Source organism: Hylobates moloch, unplaced genomic scaffold (genome assembly GCF_009828535.3).
Source record: "Hylobates moloch isolate HMO894 unplaced genomic scaffold, HMol_V3 SCAFFOLD_6, whole genome shotgun sequence".
NCBI classification, from domain to species: domain Eukaryota; kingdom Metazoa; phylum Chordata; class Mammalia; order Primates; family Hylobatidae; genus Hylobates; species Hylobates moloch.
In genome coordinates this window covers 114,335,820-114,357,480 of record NW_026652281.1, presented here as the reverse complement: position 1 = coordinate 114,357,480, position 21,661 = coordinate 114,335,820, and the positions used below count along the sequence as shown (strand labels likewise).

The 21,661-nt window shown below is 40.8% G+C and overlaps 1 protein-coding gene across 1 annotated transcript in view; it reads left to right on the top strand.

Annotated features, from left to right (window-relative positions):
- Positions 1–21,661, top strand: part of SPOCK1 (SPARC (osteonectin), cwcv and kazal like domains proteoglycan 1) — a 521,167-nt gene that overhangs the window by 225,030 nt on the left and 274,476 nt on the right. The window contains exon 3 of the mRNA XM_032157971.2: positions 7,734–7,779. Coding sequence (XP_032013862.1) covers positions 7,734–7,779 — 46 coding nt within the window. The remainder of the gene's footprint in view (positions 1–7,733; positions 7,780–21,661) is intronic.

Genomic DNA, 21,661 nt, shown 5'->3' with positions numbered 1-21,661 from the left:
TTCCAGTTGCAATTGGTCTCCCTTCACTTGGGCCTAATTGGCAAGATTCAAATATGCAAGAATTAACATTATTGAAATTTAAAACATATCCACAAAGACTAATGTTTCTCTCAGTGTTCCTGGGACATCCCCCTACCGTAAGCCTCAGGAAATGGATATGAAAGTGTGTACCTTTTATTTATTAATTCTATATGCCAGATATCATACCAAGCACTTTGTATCATTATTGCAAGTCATTGCGACCATCCTTCAAGGTAGGTGCAAGTGGTCTTGTTTTATGGATAAGGAAATTGACTCGGAGAAGCTGTGTAGATTGTGCAAGGCCACATAGCTGGTGAGTGCTAGAGCCAGAATTTGAACCCACATCTGCTTCAAAGTCTGCCATGTTTACAGTGTCTTCTCTGACTTTAACTCCGTGATGCTGACCTATTCTTTTCTTCCTAGATATTGAGAAGGCTGCTCTTGGTTAGCTCAATTTGATAGTTTTGCTAAAAAAGTTAAGGTTGTGGATGGTTTTGAGTCTGAGGAGATAACTCATGTCTTGGCCAGAGTACAAATGGAGCATCATATGCCCATTCATATCCCCAGAAGAAAAGCCCAAACATAGAGCATATTTTGGGGAAGAAACCTCAGACTCAGTTCTTTCCCTTGGGAAAAGAACAAGCCAGTGGGTTACTTCTCTCCACCCCAGCTTGGATGGACTGACCAAGACAGACAGAAAGTCCCCAAGAAGAGGGAGCTCTTTGTGTTGGTGATGATCCTTGAATCAGCTAGAGGAGCAATGACAATGCTATTCATTTTACATATTTCCTAGGAACATAAATCCATATCTTTCTCAGGTTTGAGGATCCCTCAAGCTATTTTGAAACTGCAAGGCAAAGGAATTTCTTTGCAGAAATGTAGAAGGTATACTACTCTTAGTCTCGGATGTCATCTTGGGGTTTTTATTGAATTTCGCCCTTTGGACCAATGTCACAGGCAATTACTCATTTGAAATTCTCGTGGATGGTAATCATGGCTGAGTGTTTGGATTTAATCATGATTTTGCTAACTGTTCGGCAGCAATGATATAGATCACTAGAGCACACTCAGATTTCTTCCCGCTTCGGTTATTCTACCCCATAACCTCATGTCCTTTCCCATGAACTTAGTGAATTGTTGGGACCTTTTCAAAGGAATGATGGTAGGTGACTTAAGAGAGCATATCTGGATGACCTTTCTAATGTTATGATAATTTGAAAATATGCAATTATCAAAAATGTATACATTTCTTCCTATTGTTTGATGTGATTCTTTTATTTTTTTTCTCATTTATAATGCTTTCGTACTCAGGAAGTTGAGGTAGGTTTTTGATTTTTCAACTGTATGTAGACATAGCATCAAAGTAGTTGCCGAATAAAATGTAAATTTCATTCTAAATCTGAACTCTCAGTAGTAAATATTTGTTTTAGTTCAGTGAACCAGTACCACACACATTTATTTTTCATTGGTATATCCAAGGGATGCAATTTATCGAATGCGTATAAACAGTCCATTTGCTGCTTTATCTTTTCTCATTAGTTACAGTACAAGTATGATTGTCAGTTATTATCTGTGTTTTACTGGTGGGTTATTTATTGAAAGAGCAGAGCAACGGACATTGTTATTTTCTGAATCATTTTGTCTAAGACCTGCAGGACTTTAAACCAAATGTCAGACCAATTTATCAAAGAATTGCTCTATTCAGGGCGAAGGTGATTTAGAGTGTGTGTATAAACATACACCCACCTGTACTTACACACACCAGTAATCGTTATGGGAATTTCACAGGGATACAGAGATGTTAATAAAACTGGAATTGTTTACTTATATTTGATGTGATTTAGCAAGGATTTACTGTGTGCTGTTGAGTGATACCTTAGGGGATATGCAGGTGAGTAAGACCCATCCCTGCTCAGAAGCGGCCTAGGCCCGTGTGTGTGTGGGGAGGTGGGGGGTGGGGGGGTGATTTGTGCACACATAAATGTATTAATGCAGACAACTCCCAGGCCCTGTTGTACAGGGTTCTCACGAGTGGTAACTTTGGATGGAAGGCTGAGAAGCCTCAAGTCACTGCCCAAGCTGGGTCGCTTCATTCAGAAGAATTCTTACTGAGGCTCCTCACCAGAGATGGGGAGGAGACAAACAGCAAATTATTTGCCCAGAGATGTGAATGAAAACAGCTCAGAGGTAGGGTAGTTGTGTGTGAAGCTAGCTCCTTTCTTAATAAATGGAGTGTTTTGTACCTTATAATAGTTTGATTAGCAGAGATTTCCATTGCACACAAAATTACAGGCAAATGTCACATTATATAACACATGCATTTACATAATGGTCTGGAAATCTCACTTTTCTGGTGACTTCTATTATCATTTTGGGGACATTTCTCCCACCCACCAACCAGACCTTCTTCCTATTCCCCCCAGTCAAGTAGTGTGAAGATAAATGGAACCAGCTTGCACTGAATCCTCTTGAGAGCAGTTTGGCTACAGTCCCTTCATTGATCTCTTTCTAAAGGTTGCAGTTTTGGTAAAGTGGAGTCTGCCTCCATCTGGGATCTACAAACTCAGTTCTGATCCACTTAGCCTTGCAGGGAAGTGCTTCTCCATTTTGTGTGTATCTGCAGTCAGCCCACAGACAACTCCAAAGTGGCTGCCTGCCCTCCTTTTAATTTGCTTCCTTCGATTTGTGTCTCTATTACTCCCTCCTGGTCAAGACAAATGAGGCTCCCATTTATTTTCTAGGCTGGTAATTTGTATTAACATTATCTCAGGTAATCATCAGATGAAACGGCAGGGTTCAAACAGCTTAGCTAAAATATGTATGAAGGAGAAATGATCTGTTTCATGAGAACTAAATATGTTTGATCTGTAGCATCTGAAGCTGTAGTATGTAATAAATTACATTATCATCTTCATAATTGGGTGCCAACTGGGTTTTCATTTGGTTCTGCCACCCCATCTTTTCCTCAGAGTCAGCTTGGACATTTCTTGGAGATTAAATAGCACCTCTTGAAAGGCAAATCCCTGGGGAATATTTGAGCTAAATTGCATCAGTCATTTTGGGGCTATGGTATAGTAAAAGAAAATTCAGGTTCTTATTCAAAATGGACTGGAACTATAGGCTCTGCAGTTGGCTGTGATCATCCATGATGAAGAGACTTAATCACCCAAATTATAGCAAGAATATTTTGTCATTTCATGTTAAGCAGACTTAATTATTTCATTGGAAGATGCATTATAGAATGGAATGCTCTTGGCATATTTATGTGTATGAAAAACATATAGTAATATATAATAACAAATATATCTTTAATAATATACATTATATATAAAATGTGTATATATGTATATGTAAAACATATTTTCTTTTTCATTGATGCTTATCAGAACAGAATATCTCTAAAGCATTAATAGTTAAATTCCTTTGCGCCAGTCATTGAGTGCCAATAATTTCACAGGTTTCAATACTATGTTAGTGGAATATTTAATAAGTAAGATAAATGGAGAAATATAGTTTTATCTTCGTTAATCAGCCGTAGAAAATAAAACAATAACTGGAGTCTTATTTGCTACCAGTCTCTGTTTCTTCCTCTCCCACTAATACCAACCTTCCTCCTTTATCCTGGATCCTGGACATGGATGGTTTGTCACTTTTCTTACCATGATCTTTATGGTGACTTTCTAAAAATTAATTAATTAATTAATTAATTAATTTTGAGACAGAGTCTTGCTCCGTCTCTCCCAGGCTGGAGTGCAATGGTGCGATCTTGGCTCACTGCAGCCTCTGCTTCCTGGGTTCAAGCAATTCTCCTGTCTCAGCCTCTCGGGCAGCTGGAACTACAGGCATGTGCCACCACACCTAGCTAATTTTGTATTTTTAGCAGAGATATGGTTTCACCATGTTGGCCAGGCTGGTCACAAACTCCTGACGTCAGGTGATCCACCCACCTCAGCCTCCCAAAGTGCTGGGATTACAGGTGTGAGCCACTGAGCCTGGCCATGTCAACTTTTCATGAGAGTTCCTGCTGCCCTGGGATACTGTGTGATTCTAGACCTAAGTCAATATGCTTAAGTTTGGGCCTCTGTTTCCATTTATAGGGTCTTTCAGGTTTAACAATCCCTAAAAAAGGGTTGAATAATATTCATTTATGAAATGCTATCGTGAAATGGAATTAGTCTTTCTTTATATGGGTTAGTTAGAATTTACAGCAAGATCATTCTCTGTCCTTTCCTGAAGATGCCTGACGTAGTTATATTCTTCAGTGTAACCCATAAAATACACATGTAGTAACAGTGCCATCCTTCATTCCTCAACCTGTGGAATGCATTAATGGGAGCTATTGAACTTAATAAATGACTATATTTAGATATGCATCTTTCTATTTGGGTTTATGTTTTAAAAATTAACTGTTGCTGGGCTCCTTGCAAGTCTTTAAAAAACCTTTATCATTAGATGATAAAATTGCCACTCAAGAGGCTAACTCAGATATGCCTTGCCTGACAAGTTTGATCTATCCAATATGTCTTTCACCACTGTTTGAATTTTAACAAGCCATGATTTTATTGGGCCAGAGGGAAGGTCAGAGGCAAGGGCTGTTAATGTCCTACACTTTGTCAGCTTCAGGGCTTAAGTCTGGGGCCCACACAGCACTGGGGTCGTGCTGGGGCAGACACACTACTTCCCAGGGTGGGAGTGATAGAATTATTGACAGCATAGCAAGTCATGGGGTCTGTTCATTTCAGGACAATGTAAAATAGATACAATATGTTTTTATTTAGATAGAAAATAAGATTTTTTTAAAAAAAGTCTGGCTCTGTCACCTGAGTCTTAGGCCCTGGTGAAATGCCCAGCCTTGGTATTGGTAGGGTGTTGGTTCAGGACCACTGACAGCTATCCTTATGTCCTTTGAGCACCCCAATCGTTAAGTGGGTCTCAGGGATGAACAAATTTTCATGAAGCTCTAGAGGAGCCATTCTTTTCTCTTTTGTCTTTTATCTTTGGCTTTCTCCACTTGAGTTTGGACTGTGCCTCACCAGAATTCTCCCAGACACAGAGTGACTTAATTGATGCAGCCCAGCCTGCTTGTACTCACTGTGTGTGGAAGCCCTTGAACCTAGCTAGGACACAGCCTGCTTGTACTCACCGTGTGTGGAAGCCCTTGAACCTAGCTAGGACAGTGTGCAGGAGTGATCACGTATGCTCCAGCACTTATTCCCTGACATAGACTGCAGCAGTGGCTGCTAAGAGACCCCTCCCCCATGCTCAGTGACCATCCCCCCAAGTGGGCTCTGGTGCCTAGAGTCCTTCACATGTGTTCATGATCTTGGCCCCTGATGTGAGGTTTCCCCTCTCAGCTGCAGCCAAAGCAGTGACACCCAAGGTTTTATCAGCTCTGGCTCATTGGGTTTTGCTTTGGCAGTCCACTTTCCTGAGGCAGGGCAAAAGCAATCAGATGCAGAGAATCATTTTTCTTCCCTGCTTGGCCTGGCTGGGCAAGGGGTTGTTTGAAGGACTCATTTTGTATAATGAGTTTTCACTCAAGGTGTACTTTCACATTTTGGCAGCAATTAGGCAGTATTGTTACATTTGCAATGAGTTTTAAATATTCTAATGCAGATAGCTACTTTTGGAGGCCTTATACTTAAAACTGTGATTTTTCCCCAAGAAATATGTAAAAATGGTAATTATAGTTAACCTGAAAAAGTGGCAAGGTCCAGAAGAACGCTTCAAATTCCATCCAAGTTATAAAGTATGTTGAAATCATTAGGGAATATCCAGTTCTTGAGACTTGCTCAAACCTTTCTTTGACATCAAAGAGAATGTGGCCTGTGAAATTAAAGTTAAAGGAACTTGTCTTTGGTTCCAGCCCTTCCCTGTTGGACACATAGCCTGAGCTTCCAAGGGCTTTATCTATTAGAACAGCATGTTCAAGTAGAAAATATTTCACAAGATTCCACATTGCCATTATACGTGATGCCATCTTCTGTATGTGGAGAGAGCATCGATAAACCACAGTTGGAAGGATGAACGGTTTGATCCTTTTTTTCTCCACTGGTGAGAATGAGTTCATCTTGGGTTATCTCTTCTGCCCTTGAGAATAGCAGAAAATGTTGGTAACATGGTTGTCTAAGGCTAAGAACACTTTGGTCATCAAACCTAGAAATTGGGTGCTAAATTTCCTATCTACCATCCAACTTTTAACTTAAAATCATTTAACAGTGGCTGCCGAGTTTCTGACAGCACAATTCCAAAAGTTTGGGATTGTATTTAAACTTATAAATGGGGAAAGATATTGCAGAGAGATTGTTTTAAATTTCCTCAGTGATATTTCATGGTAAAGAACTCAAAGACTCCCTAACCAGATGGGTGAGAAGGCCAGTTATTCTATTAAATTAAAGCCAGAGCAAAATGGGCAATTCTTTGAAACTAAAAATAATTTAGTGCTGAATCCTCTGGATCCAGAGGAAGCTGTTTATTTCCTAATGCTTTGGAAGATGGAATCACTGGCCAAGAAACAATATGTTCTGATTTTACTCTAAAGCTAGTTTCCTAAAATCTATTTAAGGGCTTAGGTGAACTCAACAAGGATATAATAAAGCTACGTAATTGAATGACACTGAGGCTGATAAAATTCACAGGAGATTGTGTCAGAGATAAACTGCATCAGAACACAGCATGGACAATAATTTAAACTAATTGTGCAGTTTGATGTAAATTAGCTTTTCCAGAAGAGATATTGAGGCTTCATTTTGGACAGCTTTCTGAAACTGCAGCATGCAGACTGCCTGCCAAAAACACATATAGCAAAGCAATTGAATATTAACCACAAAGGGACAAATCCTTAAAGATGCTATGGGGATAATGTGCATGGGTGACACCTCTTCAACTTGCAAACTGTTCAGTTTTGCTGATACAGTGGGTGTGCCGGGAAACAATGGGGTCAAAGAGTGCTGATGGGGAGAATAAAGGGAGTACACGGTGGCTGTTAGGAAGGAAAGGGTTATTAGGAGTGGGGAAGTTAACATAGCTATGAAGAATTGAGTGATTGAGATCCTTGCAATTTTAAAGTAATGAATTGCCTAGCTTCAGAGCATAAATTGATGCAACCCAAATGCAAGAAAGACATGGTTATGAAGAGACCAGATTGGCCAGTGTTTGTTTTTTCATCTTTCCATACCCAGAACAAATGGTATTAAGCTAAATGTACGCCTTTGGTTAATTCTAACATTTGGAAGGCTGTCTCTTTTTAGGTTTTGTGAGTATTGAAAAACTGGGACTGTGCACCACAAGATGCATGTCTCTATGTAAAAGAAATGTTGACAGTTGAATTATCAGCTGTTACAAACACAGAGGCTTAATCATAACTGAGAGCAGCAAGGCATCACCTACAGTATAATTGATAGTAAATACACCTTGCACTTAGAAGGTGTCTGGGTTTATATGTCAAATTAAGAAGAGCAGCGCTGTTTCCATACTGGGCTGAAATGTTTTTACTATTCCCAGTATTTAATACATACAGTTTGAAAGACAGGAATTTGAAAAGGAAATTGATATTTTTTTATTACACATTAATGCCTGTTTTCGGAAAAATTCCTAAGCTTTCAGTGTTTTCCTTTGTGTTTTGGGAGGTGAAAAGGAAGGCAGGTTTTTATGCAGTTATGTGAGAAGCTTTTTGAACTCTGACCTTTGTTTTCTATTTTTTCCTTATATAGGATGATTATTTCAGAAACTGGAATCCCAACAAGCCCTTTGACCAAGGTAATGGATGCAATATTTCTTGCTATATAGTCTGTGGTAAATGTGGCTTCATTTTTCCTTCCTTGCATGCTGAGTTAATGTTCCCACAAGGGCCAGCTAGTGGTGTTATTTTATTGACTTTGGGGACTGAATTGACTGGGGTGATAGAAATTATTTTTTCAAATTGGTTATTTGTCTGAGGTTATATCTAGGGCTGATTTAAACAATTTCTTTTAATTGACTTGACCAATATAACCATTGATTGGTTTTGTTTAAAAAAAAAAAGTGAAATTTGATTATCAACATGGTGAATTGTGGGGCTGAATGCAGTGCTTTCATTCATGGAACAGACTATGCCTGGAGATGCTTGCCTAATTCACATGAGCCATAAGAATGAAACTTTCTTTCTAGAAAAAGGTTAATCCTGGGAGACTTTCAAGGGTACTGCGATTTTATTTGTTAAATAACTTCTTCATGGTTTCTAAATAGAAGCCTGTTTCGGAGTTAGCTCGGTGACTACTTGGGTTTAAGCACAGCCCACAGAAGGCTTTCTCCACCCCCATTCCCCCAGCAAGCATCAAACCAGTCTCTCATGATAGCTGTTGTAAATCACTAACAGTGTCCTCCTGAGAGTTATTTAAGACACAGTGAGGACCTGCTATGAGTCACATCCCTTCCCCTGTTGTTCCATGTGTGGTGCTGTTGAAAATGATGGTAGATTGCACTTCATGTGTTCATATGGAATTAATGCCAAAACACAATGAAACAGTATTACCTACCACATCTCAAAGCATTCATGCTTCTGAGAATCAGCTTCAGTTCTGTAATGTGAGTATTCGATGTGATCATGATGGTCAACTTGATACGAAGAAATTGAGGGAGGCATTGACATGTGACATGGAGGAAGGTGCTCCTTTCTGCCCTCTGCTTTGTCAGTTTAATGGGTCACTACCTTTGGACTCTGGTTTTCTCATAAGCAAAAATAGTATTAAAATGTCCATATATACATTTATCATATGCTTTGAAGTAGTGTAACATTTTTTTCATTCATGCATGCTAGCATTCTGAAATATTTATTGAGCTTTCGCTGTATGCACAAGCACCAAGCCAGGTACTGGGGATAGAGCAAAAATGCTGTGGTGCCTACCCTACAGGAGCTCAGAGTGGGGAGTAGGGAGATAAATCAATCAACAATTGTGGTGGGATCTGTTAATGGCTGTGATGCAGGTGTGTTCAGGGAAGCATGCGAATCTACAGATGGAGAACTGTATATGTTTGTGTAAAGGGCAAGATGTCCAGCAAAACCTTCCCTTGGAGGCTGTATCTGGACTATACATGTCTTAGCAGCCTTAGAGTGGTAACAGAATTATTCCTTTACAATCCTAACAATGACTGAATCATCACAATGATTCACTCAAAAGCATATGAAGGCATTTGTAATTTAGTTTAGAAATGTTTTATTAAAAGTCATCAAAAATTTTAAAACTTTCTAATAGGATGAAACTTTATCTATGAAGAATACTGGTAGTTAAAGAGCAACAAATTCCCTATCTGTGCCTGATAAACAAGGCCTTCTGCAAACAACCCTACCAGGCTTTTGCTTGCAAAGGTAACTCAATTGACAGTCGCTGTGAACTGATTCTTTTTAGCTAAGAACTAGAAATAGGTTCTTGTGCTATAAGGATCAAATGTTGCCTAAATAACTGTCAAAATTACTCTCTGCCAAAGCTTGCAAATGAATACACTCTCCTGAGGGAAGACATTTTTACTTTTACTAATGCACATTGGAGAAGGAATACATTAAGGTAGGTGTCATTTGCCACTTGGGATATAAATGATAGCTTCCCTTGGTTTGGGAGTTAACACAGAAATTTTGAGAACCACAAAATCACCGTCTTTAAACCTGAGTAGGTAAACAGTTCAAACAAGGATTTTTCTCTCCTTGGAATGATGGCAGCTATATCCAGCAGAGCCCCATCCTGTTCTCTTTTTCTAGCTCTGCAGGCTTGAAAACTGGGTCTGCTCAGATTAACCCTCCCAGAAAACCTTATGACTTTATAGGATATAATTAAGGACCTTAACTGAGTATCCCCACTTTGTATCTCAGGGGTAGCTGCCGTTGGCTATTTATATATAGAACCATGAGCAGCACAGGCAGAGCTGAGAATAGCCTTCACTTAAAATATCAGCCCCAGCAGATGTCACCAATTACATTGTGTGCGGCTCAATAAAAATGGGAGGTTACTCTATCAGTGCTGACACCACTTGGTGAAATATAAACCACAGGCATGGAAGATGTAGAGCATTTCATCTTCCAGAAAATAGGAGAATTACTGAACTCCAGTGGAAGATGACAGCCAAAGAGAGGAGTCATTTCCTCTCCTGAGCTGAAAAAAGAATAAAACATAGTTAAAATGGGTTTGTGGTTGGGGGAAAGTTTTAGTTTGTAGAAATAGAACTTGTTGAAGAGTGTCTTCAGAGTTTCAGATGACAAATATGGTTTAGGATGGGGATGGAAGGAGCTTCATGAGGGAGGTGGGTGTGGAGTAGGCTTGGAATGTAGAGGGAGAGGAGGGGAAGGAAGGCCCAGCATAGAGAATTCTGGTAATAGTGTAGTCAGAAAGGTGGATTTGAAATGGGTTAAGGGGACATTCCATACCAGTCTGCCAAATTTGAACTTTGTTTTCTTGGCAGTGGGGTGCCATAGAAAGTCTTTGAGCAGGAGAGTGACATGATGAGGGCAGTATTTCAGAGAATTTGGTTTGGTGACTCAACAGCTATAATTAGGAACCCATAAACGTACTTGCTAAATGATGTCACTCCTCTAGGACTCTTGGGTAACTTCTTCATGGCATCATTCATTGCCTTGGAGCCCTGGGCTCTGGCTGTCACCGGTGGTCAGACTTATCAATTCAGCTCTCCAGCTTGACCTCTGAAATGCCCATGCAGCTTCTGATTGTTGTGTTGGTGTGGTGAATAGTTAGAAGACTCAAAGTATTCCAGAAACAGTTACTTAGCTGTAATTGCTGTCTCTGCTTAAAGATATTTACTGAACTTTGAACAATAGGGCTTCATGGAGCGAGTGCTATCATCATATAATTGACTCTAAGGCAGTTAGAAGAGAAGTATCTCACCTGGTGCTCTCCAATGATGAGACGCAGAATGTCTTTAACTTGTTATCTTTAAGTGAATCTTTAATGTTTCTGTCAGTGGAGTATAATGGCCATCAACTTCAGACTTTTCTAAGAATTCTTCCTGAGATTAGGGTAAAGTGGCATAAGTAGTATATCCTTGTGTTTTGTAATGATTTAATGCCAAATCTCCTCACAGAAAGGACGGACAGGAGTTCAGAATTGAAGGCAATGATTAACTCAGGTGAGAGATTTCCCTTGTGAAGTCCACAGAGAAAGACACCATGCAGAGAGAGTTGGGCAGGCTGCACAGTTTGAGAGAGCCATGGGCCAATGCAAATGGGTTTCTTATCTTGCATAGTCAGGATAAATGAAGGCCCCTGGATGGACCTTCAAAGGGCTGGCTGAGGCTGCAGAGCTCTGGGGTGATTCCGGAGCTTTTGGTTGCCTCTGCCACTTTGCCCTGCCAGCACCTTCCCTTAACTGGCCCCTGACAAACTCGGGAGCGCATATGAGGTTAGTGCTTCTCAGTGGGGATCTGGGTCAGCAAGATACTTTCCCAAGAAAACCATTGATGGTCAAATAAGGGACACACATATACCCTCATCTCTTGGAAATTCACATGCTCATTACTGACTTAAAAACTCTGAGGCGTCTTTCAGTAAAGAAGCCCATTTAACCTATCATTTTCCAAATTTGCCTGTGACCATATTTTCAATTTTTTTCCACTACACACCTATCAGATACTCAGAGGAAGTAATGTATTTGGCATGATACACTTTGGTAAGTGCAGTCTGGGTTCTTAGGGTTTGGAGTCAGATTCTCCAAGTTTAGAATTAGACTCTGTCAGTTACTAGCTGTGTGATCCTGGGCAAGTAGCTTAACTTCTCTGATTCTAAATCTCCCTGTCTGGAAATGGCAATAATGATAAGTACTTTCAACAATAGCACTGAGAAGATGAAGTGAATTAATATGCCTGGCATATAGGAAGTGCTTGACAAGTGATCAGCAAGTCATTGATTGTTTTCATTCTCTTCCTATTTAGCAGCCTCTCCTAGTGGCTTTCTTCCCATTCCACTTTGGTTTTATTCCCTTCTCCTTTTGTTCCTTTCTGGTGGCCTTCCAAGTTGTGATGCTCTGAAGCTCTCAGAGCTACACTGACACTGGCTTGTCTTAACTAGTGGTGGGTCATCGTATTGGTATGCTCCAGATCCCCATTATTGGAGCTGAAGAGGTTCAGGCTCTTAATGTGTTCATTCCATCTTTCATTCCATAAGCAGTTACCAAATGCCTGATGTTTAAACGCACTGAACTAGATAATAGGGACAACACTAAGGAAGACCTCTCTTGGGGGACACTGCCAGTTATCAGTCCTCAGAGACATCCATCCAAGGTCCTACTGGGGGCAGGGAAGTGAGGAGAGTTGGTCTGGGTAACAGGGAAATCCTTAATATGTCAAGTGTTTATACAGGTGACAGGTCAGTTTTAGTCGAGGTGATGTTTTTTGCTATGCCTTGGTCTTATGCAGTCTGTGCCTTTGGTATGTGGACCAGGCTCCCTGATGCTGTACAACCAACACTTGCTGGTAACAGTTACGTTCAATGCAAATAATAAAGGTATTGTCACAAAGATTGTCTCTTTTGCCTTTAAGTGAGATGGCTTGATGAGGGTCTGGAGGGGAATGAAAGATAGAATTTATTGAACCACAAAGCTGTTGTAAAAATAAAATAAAGGTAATGCTTTGGGGATTCATTGAATAGGGGGTGAACATACAGCAAAGTGAATTCTAACAAGGTGTTTCAAAGCTTCCTAACTAGTTCTTTTAGAAGAAGAAAATGGAAACTTATTTATAGTACTTTTGCTGAACAAAAGGATTTTTTGTGCACTAGAGGGCTTGGAAGGTAATTTATGTATATAACCACTATACTACTTTAGAAAAAACTTCTGATTACATGAAGATGTCTCAAAGTGATGGAACACTAACAGGTTCTCTGCTGGAGCCAGGGTGCACTTAGGAAAGAACCCCCCCACCTCCAATTTATTTGGCTATGAAGTTCCACTTGAGGAGACAAGCCATTGTAGGACTGATGGCTGAAGAGATTTAGCATGGGACTTTCCTGAGACAAGTGGATTCCTTTAAAGTGGAGTAAATGAACGTTTTAGATAAAGTGTATAAACATTGGTTTTAAAGATGATGTTTTTTATTCTGGAGTGAATACTAATCATTCTTCCAGAGCAGACTGGCTGTAGACAAACCTCAGATGTTGCTGGTGATCTTCAAAGCAGCATGTGAACTTGTAGAAATTGATCTCCAGATAAAAATAAAACTCAGAGTCAGGGGCCCCTTTCACTCATGCTGTTCTCATGAATAGAAGAAAAGAAAGACCTCACCCTTTGACTTCCAGTCTATTATACCAAGATCCTGACAAACTCAAATCCTGACCAAAGCCCTGAACTATTTTGAGGCAAAAATTGTAAAACTCAAAAGGAGGGAGTTCTTTTCATGTTCCAGCTGTGTTTCTGGAACCGCCAGCCCAGTGGATTATCACAGCATTTGTGTTTTGCCAAGGTCTTAAAGGGTGCCTGGGGACTCAAGATTGCTTATTTCTAAAAATCTTCCATAGAAGGGGAGTTTTCCTTCTCTAGATTAATCTGAAAATTTACATAATAGGCTTAATAGAAATCTTAAGTCCCCATAGCTTTCTTCATAATGTGGAGTTTAGCCTCACCCTAAAAGAACCTCTGATTAGCATTTATAGGGCCTTGAAAGTTTTTCAGTTTTTTAAAGAATTTGTTCACCTTATCTGATCCCTGGAGCTGTGGATTTTCAGAGGCAGCTGGCCTCGTTTGTGGGAAGCATCTTAATACTTTTCTCCTGGCTCGCTCATGTTTGGTCTGGTTGGTTTCTCCCTCTCACCTTTGCCTTTTCCACATAATTAGGAATATGCTTTCCCCAACAGCAACTACTCATCTTATTCACATTAACCTACTCTCTGCCCCAGACATGCACACTTGGCTCCAGCCTAATTAGCCTGTTCCCACTGCCATCTTTTCTTCTGTTTCTTCATTGTGACAATAAGATAGTCCTATTTAAAAAAAATTTTGGAGTATTGATTTTTAAACATTCTAATTCAGTACTCCAGGGAAGAAACAGAAAGCTATTAATTCAAATATTAGTGTGCTCCTGCTTTAAGTCAGTCTCTCTGCCTTGATGTTTGATCAAATTGCATGTTTTCTCTTTTGTCTTTGTCTGCCTTTGCCTGTTTGCTTATTTTAGAGAATAAAACATCAGCTATAAAATTTGAATCTCATGGGTGCCCCTTCTTCTTTCCCATTTTCTTTTCTCTAAAGGTGACCATATCATTAATTTGCTTTTCTGTTCATGTCCTTATGTTTTTATGTCATGTGTATGTATACAGGCAATGTTACATTATATGTTTTGCAATAGAAATTAATGTTTCCCTCTCTAATCTGTTTATTCCACTTAACATTGCTTTTGAGGGAACTTTTTTGATAGTTGTAGATCTAATGAATTATTTTATGTTGTGCTATTCTATTGTATTAATATATCACAATTAATTCAATTATTCCCCTACTGATGGATGTTTCTCTTGACTCCATCTGTTTTGCTATTGGGGCTGCTTTTTCCTAGTATTTTTAAATGTAAACTGCTTGGCCTGAAGAGTGTGGGATGCCAGGAGGAGGACTGAGGTGGGACATGGCTCTGCCACTGTTAAAATGTGCAACTTTGGGCAAATCACATATCCTTTCTGGACTTTAGTTCACACATCTCTGAAATAAAGAGGGTAGATGAGATAGTTGCTGAAGTCCTTCGGAGCTATGGTAGTTAAGTTCAGGCAGAATAGTTTTCTATATATGTTTTCTCATAAAGGAAAAATGAAAAATTTGAAGCATGATGCTCTTATTTCAAAGGTTATAGTTTAGCTAATGAGTTATGAATATACTGTAACTGAAAACCAATGGAATTAAATGGGCCTTTTAACCACCAGGGGTGGAGAGGGCTCAGAATAAAAAGCAAAAAAGGCCAAAGAAGTCTCTTCCTACAGAATCCTGTGGGACACTGTGAGCTGTAGAGGAAAGAGCACGAGTTGAAAGTGCTCAAATTAAATCTTGCCTCTCCCATAAACTTACTGTATACATTTGAATAACTTGACTTCTCTAGCCTTTGTTTTCTTTTTCTTTTTTTTTTTTTTTACTTTCATGTGTCTTTACTTTTCATCTGTTTTCAGTGTTTTATTGTTATTATTATACTTTAAGTTATGGGGTGCATGTGCAGAACGTGCAGGTTTGTTATATAGGTATACATGTGCCATGGTGGTTTGCTGCAACCATCAACCCGTCATCTACATTAGGTATTTCTCCTAATGCTATCCCTCCCCTAGCTCCCCATCCCCCAACAGGTCCCAGTGTGTGATGTTCCCCTCCCTGTATTCGTATGTTCTCATTGTTCAACTCCCACTTATGAGTGCAAACATGTGGTGTTTGGTTTTCTGTTCTTGTGTTAGTTTGCTGAGAATGATGGTTTCCAGCTTTATCCATGTCCCTGCAAAGGACCTGAACTCATCCTTTTTTATGGCTGTATAGTATTCCATGGTGTATATGTGCCACATTTTCTTTATCCAGTCTATCATTAATGAGCATTTGGGTTGGTTCCACATCTTTGCTATTGTGAACAGTGTCGCAGTAAACATATGTGTGCATGTGTCTTTATACTAGAATGATTTATAAGCCTTTGTTTTCTTATCTGTAGATGGGTCTAATCACAGCTGTCTTGTAGGCCATTTGTGGAGAGATCATGTTTGCAAAGGGCCAAGGAGTGGGTATGTGGTATGTTCTCTACGAAGAGTGTTTCTTCCTGCTCAGTCAGTTCTGCCAGGAACTGTGTAGGTTCCTTTTCCTCACTGAGTGCTGGGGTCTGCTATGAGTTTGTGTTTTGGCTTCACCCTGACTTCACAAAGAGCTCTCAGGACTCTGTGCCCCTAGAACCAAGGAGCAAAAGCCATTCTGGGTTGTGCTCCACCCTTTGGAGGGAATCGTAGTGAATGATGAAGGGTGGTAAAATTCTCCCTGCAATTATGGGGCACTGCAGCTTTCCAATACTGTGTTTAAGAGGTTCTTTCAGCACGAATGAATCCATTTTAAAGACATGTTTATTACCTTTCCCCAAACTCATAAAATGTGGTGTTAGTTGTATAAAAGGGGGAAAAAAACCCTTCCTGTTAATCCACCTGCGAGAACAACAGTCCCTGAATTAATTATATTGTACTTGTTGAGTCCTAATGAACCAGCCTTGGTTTTGGGAAAATTCTCAATAGGGAAAAAAATGTCAGCTGAATTTTAAAATCAATCAATAATGCTGTTAAATTTTTCTCATTTGAGAATGTAGAATGGATTATTGCGTTTTCCCAATCAGGAAATGGCTGCTTGGAGAAAAACCTGCAGGCATCACCTGCGTCCTCTATACCTTTCAGGCCCGAGATGGGGGTTTTGTTTTGTTCAGCTCCTCAATTGTACTGTGTAGCAATTAACTGCTGGAAACCTGTTAAATGTTCATTCTGCCCCAGAAACCATGCCTGATGAAAGGCAATGTGGTATAGTGGAAAGGCCCTGGGGCTTTGCAGTCTTAGAGAATGGGTTCATTTTCTAGCTCTTCAATCTAATAGCTGTGTGTACCTAAGTGGGTGCCTCAGTTTTCTTATCTGTAACATAGAAATTATGACATTCATTACACATGTGGCATGAGGGGTAAAACTCCTGATTCAATCTCAGAATGCACATGAGAAAGGCAAGAAAGCTTTGGCAGGAGATAGAGTACTGCTGTCTTCTTCTGGTGTTTCATATTGGGAAGGATCTTAGTGGTTTTTGATGTCTCTGCCTATTCCACCAGGGTGTGAGCTCACTGATCAGTTAATCATTGAATCAAGAACGCACAGACTTGGTGAGGACTGTGGAGGGGAGTGTGACAGTGCTCTCCTCAGGGGGCTTGTGGTCTACAGAGCCAAGAGACCCACGAAATAAAATCACTCAAAGGATGTGTTTGAGGTGCCCTGACAGAAGCTGGCAGAGTTGGGGCTCAGGCCAGGGATTAGCCCTTCCTGGTTGAAGGTCAGAAAAAGGATCCTAGAAGAGGTGACCTGGGGGCCTTTCTGAAGATGGGCAGGTGTTTGGAGGTAGAGAGGAAGGGGAGCATCTGGTGGGGAGAAATGTTTTCTGATAGCTGATCGCTCAGTACTGCAGAAGTGAAATCTGATCATGCTTTAGTCCTTTGGGGCTTCTGTTCTAACACCATAGACCAGGTGGCCTACAAACAGTAGAAATTTATTTCTTACGTTTCTGGAGGCCAGAAGTTGGAGATGAGGGTGCCAGCATAGCTGGGTGCTGATAAGGGCCCTCTTTCAGGTTGTGGATGGCCATCTTCTTGTGTCCTCATGTTGGGGGAAAGAGAGCTCGAGAACTCTCTGGGGTTCCTTTGATAATGGCATTAATCACATCCAAGAGGGTTCACCCTCATGACCTAATCACCACCCAAAGGCCCTCCTCTAATGCCACCACATTGGAGAAGGGATTTCAACACATAAATTTTGGGGGGACACAAACATTCAGTTCAATGCAGATAGGATGCTTCTTTTAAAAATACTTTTGTTAAGATATATGAAGGAAATGTCAATCATTACTTTAGTAGGCTGTTTCACTTTTTCCCTTTGTCTCTCAAGTCTCATTCTGCTGGGCACCTTGAAACACCCAGAACAGGATTGTAGATAGCAAGGTGGGCCTGATGCAGTAACACTGGAAGTGGTGGGACTGGGACAAACTAACACCCATGCCACCGGCAGAGAGCAGCCCTGACCCAACTCTAGCTGACAATGGTTATGAGGGCTTGGGTCAGCATTGTAAGGACTACAGATTGCTCAAAAGCAGCTGGAAATGAACATTTGTTTTTGTATGTGAAACTTAATTCTTCAGTGCTGGAAAATCAATTATTGAAAGAATACAGCAAGAGGGTAAATGTACCTTTGAGCTGTTTGTGGCTTCTCTTCTTGTCTTTTGCTTGTGGCACGCATGCGCTGGAGGTTGATGCATCCTTGGGGTCCCTCTGACTTGGTGCAGCTGCGTAGCCCTTGGGGTGGAGGCAGTGCCTCGCAGAGTTGGGGACAGACTGCCTGAGCAGAAGTTGTCTTTGTTGGGACTGTGCTCAGAGACCACAGGAGGCCCGCAGTGGTTTGAATATGTTCCCCCCACAAGCATGTGTTGGAAACATAATCCCCAATGCAATAGTGTTGAGAGCTGGGGTGTAGAGGAGCTGTTTAGGTCATGAAGGCTTCACCCTCATGAATGGAGCCCTGCCTATCTGTTGTGAAAGGACTTGAGGCTGCGAGTCTGACCTCTTGCCCTCTGTCACCATGTGATGCCTGCCCCCATGTCCTGAGACAACAAGAAGGCCCTCACCAGATGCAGCCCCTTGATCTTGGACTTCTCAGACTCCAGAACCATAAGTCAAATACATTTCTGTTTGTTATAAATTACCCAGTCTATGATACTCTATTAGAGCAGCACACAATGGACCAGTACAAGGCCTAAAGCCACTTGTAATAAGCATAAGAGCCTGAATTCCTATTTCTGTGTGGCCTCCATCACCTGGAGATGGAGTGGTTTAGCCTTTAAAAGAGGGAAACACAACCCATGCCCTCATATATGCACACATACACAAGTCTCATACTCAAAAATCCATACAGAATACGGTGCCACCATGATTTAGAAACATATGCCAGTTCCAAAAGAACAAAAGTGGAACCCATGTGATCTCAAGAGTGATGATGTGAGGTGCTGAGTTTCCTTGCTGCCAGGAGGGTGTAGGTAATTCCATGGGCACTGGCAGCCTGGCCAGGAGGAACTGCTTAGCAGAGGATGGGTGCTGTGTACAGTAGATGGCCCTACACTGCTCATCTTCTTCTTTGGCTCCAAAATTCATGGTAGAAAGGGCTAGAGAAGGTGGAAAATGTCAGTTGCAGTCATTGCCAAGGCAAGACAATCCCTAATTAGGTGAAAAATTATCCTCCGAGCCCACTGGAGCCACTGTAACATTCAGGTCCTAAATTTGCCCAGGGTTGTGCCACTCTCAAGCCCTTGCCCTGAACTCCTCTCTAGCTCCCCCTTTCCCTTCCTAACTTCAATATGTGGTGATCAATGCACTTGAGTTCTCCTCCTGCCTTCGCTTCACGTCCATGAATGCTCACTTTCCCTGCAGGAACTTGAACTGTCACTCAGTGGTCCTTGGATCTGTAACCAAATACATGATAATCCGATATGTCTTTTTTTGTTTTTGTCTTTGCCTCATTCACCAAAAAACAACTTATAGGCATATATAAGTGTCAAGTGATAACACGAATAGATGAAAGCATTTGAGTATAAGAAAAAACATTTGAGTATAAGTAAATTAAAGGCATAGCAAAGCCATGTTAGGTATGCTGTTACTCCATTACATGCCCAGTAAGTTTCTGTATACTTCTGTAACTGGGCTCAGAGCTTCCTAACAAAGCAGAGAAGGACACACAGACCACTATGTTCCCATGGTGTGTAAACAAGGCAGGTATTCAGGAGAAATACAGGTATTCATAGTAGTGAGGCCAGAGATGCTTTCCTCCTGTAGGTTCTCAGAAGGGGGTTTATCAGGGTGGCCCGTGTTCTCGCCAGTATCTGGCAGTGAATACCCCAGTAAGCTTTTACGATTACTTCATCCAAGATCTTTCAGTATACGATGATGCTTAGTGCCAAAGTACAGTTTTATAAGTCAACTCAATAATTCAGAGTGCACTGTTTTCTAAAGGCCCTGCTTGATACATGGACGAAATTGACAATATCAGGAAGAATGGTTGGCCTGCATCTCCATCAGGGAATACTCTGATTGTTTTGTTGCTGGTAACTGATTAGCAATGGGAACAGAGAGTTCTGGGCTTTTCCTGGCAGGAACAAGGAGTTCAGATGATCTGTGCTGCCAATTAATGGAAGCATATGGTTCTTCTCTCTTCAGCCAAATGGGAAGCAGAGCCAGTCTTGTTGGTTAGACATTCAGAATCCAAACTAGAGCTTTGATGCCTGACTGCATAGTTACCTTCCTCCATGCTAACACTGTAGATTAGTTTGACCCCACAGGCAAATGATGGATTAAGAATGTCAGCATTTTTCCCTATAGGCCACCAGAGCCAAGGGCAGTGTTATGTGGAGCTTCACAGTGTAGTGTGGGCTTTACATGGGTGGGAAATGCTTTCCTTGCACACATACGTGCATATTTACATATGTTTCTCCAACGTGTGTGGATGCTGATGTGCTCAATAAAATCCACATCTTATGTAAAGACATTAGCAAATCCATATTAGATCTTGTCATTATAAAATTCTCAGCAACTAACAGAACGATTAGCATGATAGCTATCTTTGGAGAGGTCAAGGGGAGGTGGAGTTTATAAATTTTTTTTTGACAGTGGAAAGTGTTTCTCATGGTGGAAGAATTTGGGCACATTATTACCACAGTGCGTACATGCAGGAGTTTCATTTTGTAATGTTTTCAAGCAGGTATTATGAAACAGCCATAAAAAATACCAATAGAAATCCACAGAATGCCTAATTTTAAGCCACATCTCTTTGCAGTGACCCTGCTAAGATAAAATTATTTGTAGGAGAAAAATATACCCTTGGGAAAAATATAATTTTTGGATATAAGCCATATGAATGTTGGCAGGCGTCTGCTAATAATTATGATTTTTGCTTTTAGCGAGGTCGATCCTGAGTTGTTCTATCAGTGATTAGGCAGGAGGAGAAATTCCCAGTTTGTAATGATAAAATTATACTGTCAGATGAAGAGTGAGCATTCATCATTCTGTTCTCATAGCAAGGCACAGATTCCTTCACCCAGAAATGGTTTCGGGTGTTTTATGAATAGTTTTAAAAGCAGGGGTAGCATGGTGGGACACCTAGAACTGGGGGCAGCCTCAACATAAGCTGGCGCAGTGTGTGGACATTTGAATTCCTTTAGACATAGTAGCCATACCGGGATATTTGTAGGTTGCTCACAGAGAGTTGAGGGTTCTATTTGGTTCCAAAGGGTAGCCCTAGATTTAGAGGGTGGGAGTTGCAAAGGGATGGCTTTTGGCTCAATCCAAGTATGGCATTTTCATATCCCAAGCTGTGTGAGGATGGGGTAGGCTGCCATAGGGGAGACTGAGACACCATTCCTGGGATGTGTACATGTAAGAGTAGACAGCCACATGGCTGGTTTGATGTAGGGGGAATTGAACATTAGACGAAGACAGAGATACTATTGAGATTGTTTCTGACCTTGAGTTTAGGCAGTTCTATGATAAGGCAGGACTGTTGAGAGGTGATAATTTATTTTATACAATGACTCCCCATAGAATTTCCTCAAACAGCCTGCCTAATTGGTATGTCTGAGGTAGATTCAGTTTACCAAAGTTATGTCTATGCAGCTTTGCAAGAATATCTAATAAGTAAATTAGGTCTGTCTTTTACAATCAAAGCCTCATTCATTGCAAATACAAGGGAGTAAGAAAGAAAAATGGCAGAATTACTGGATGTTACTAGTAAAGAAAAGCAACCTACCCACTCATTGTAGAGCTTCAGTTTCATGAATTTAGAGCTAACCTATTGCTCTGAGTGGATTCTATTGTCTTTGGTAAGAAAAGCAGGGGAATAAATGACGTTGGTGCCCCATTTTGTCTATCCAGAGCTGTAGACGCA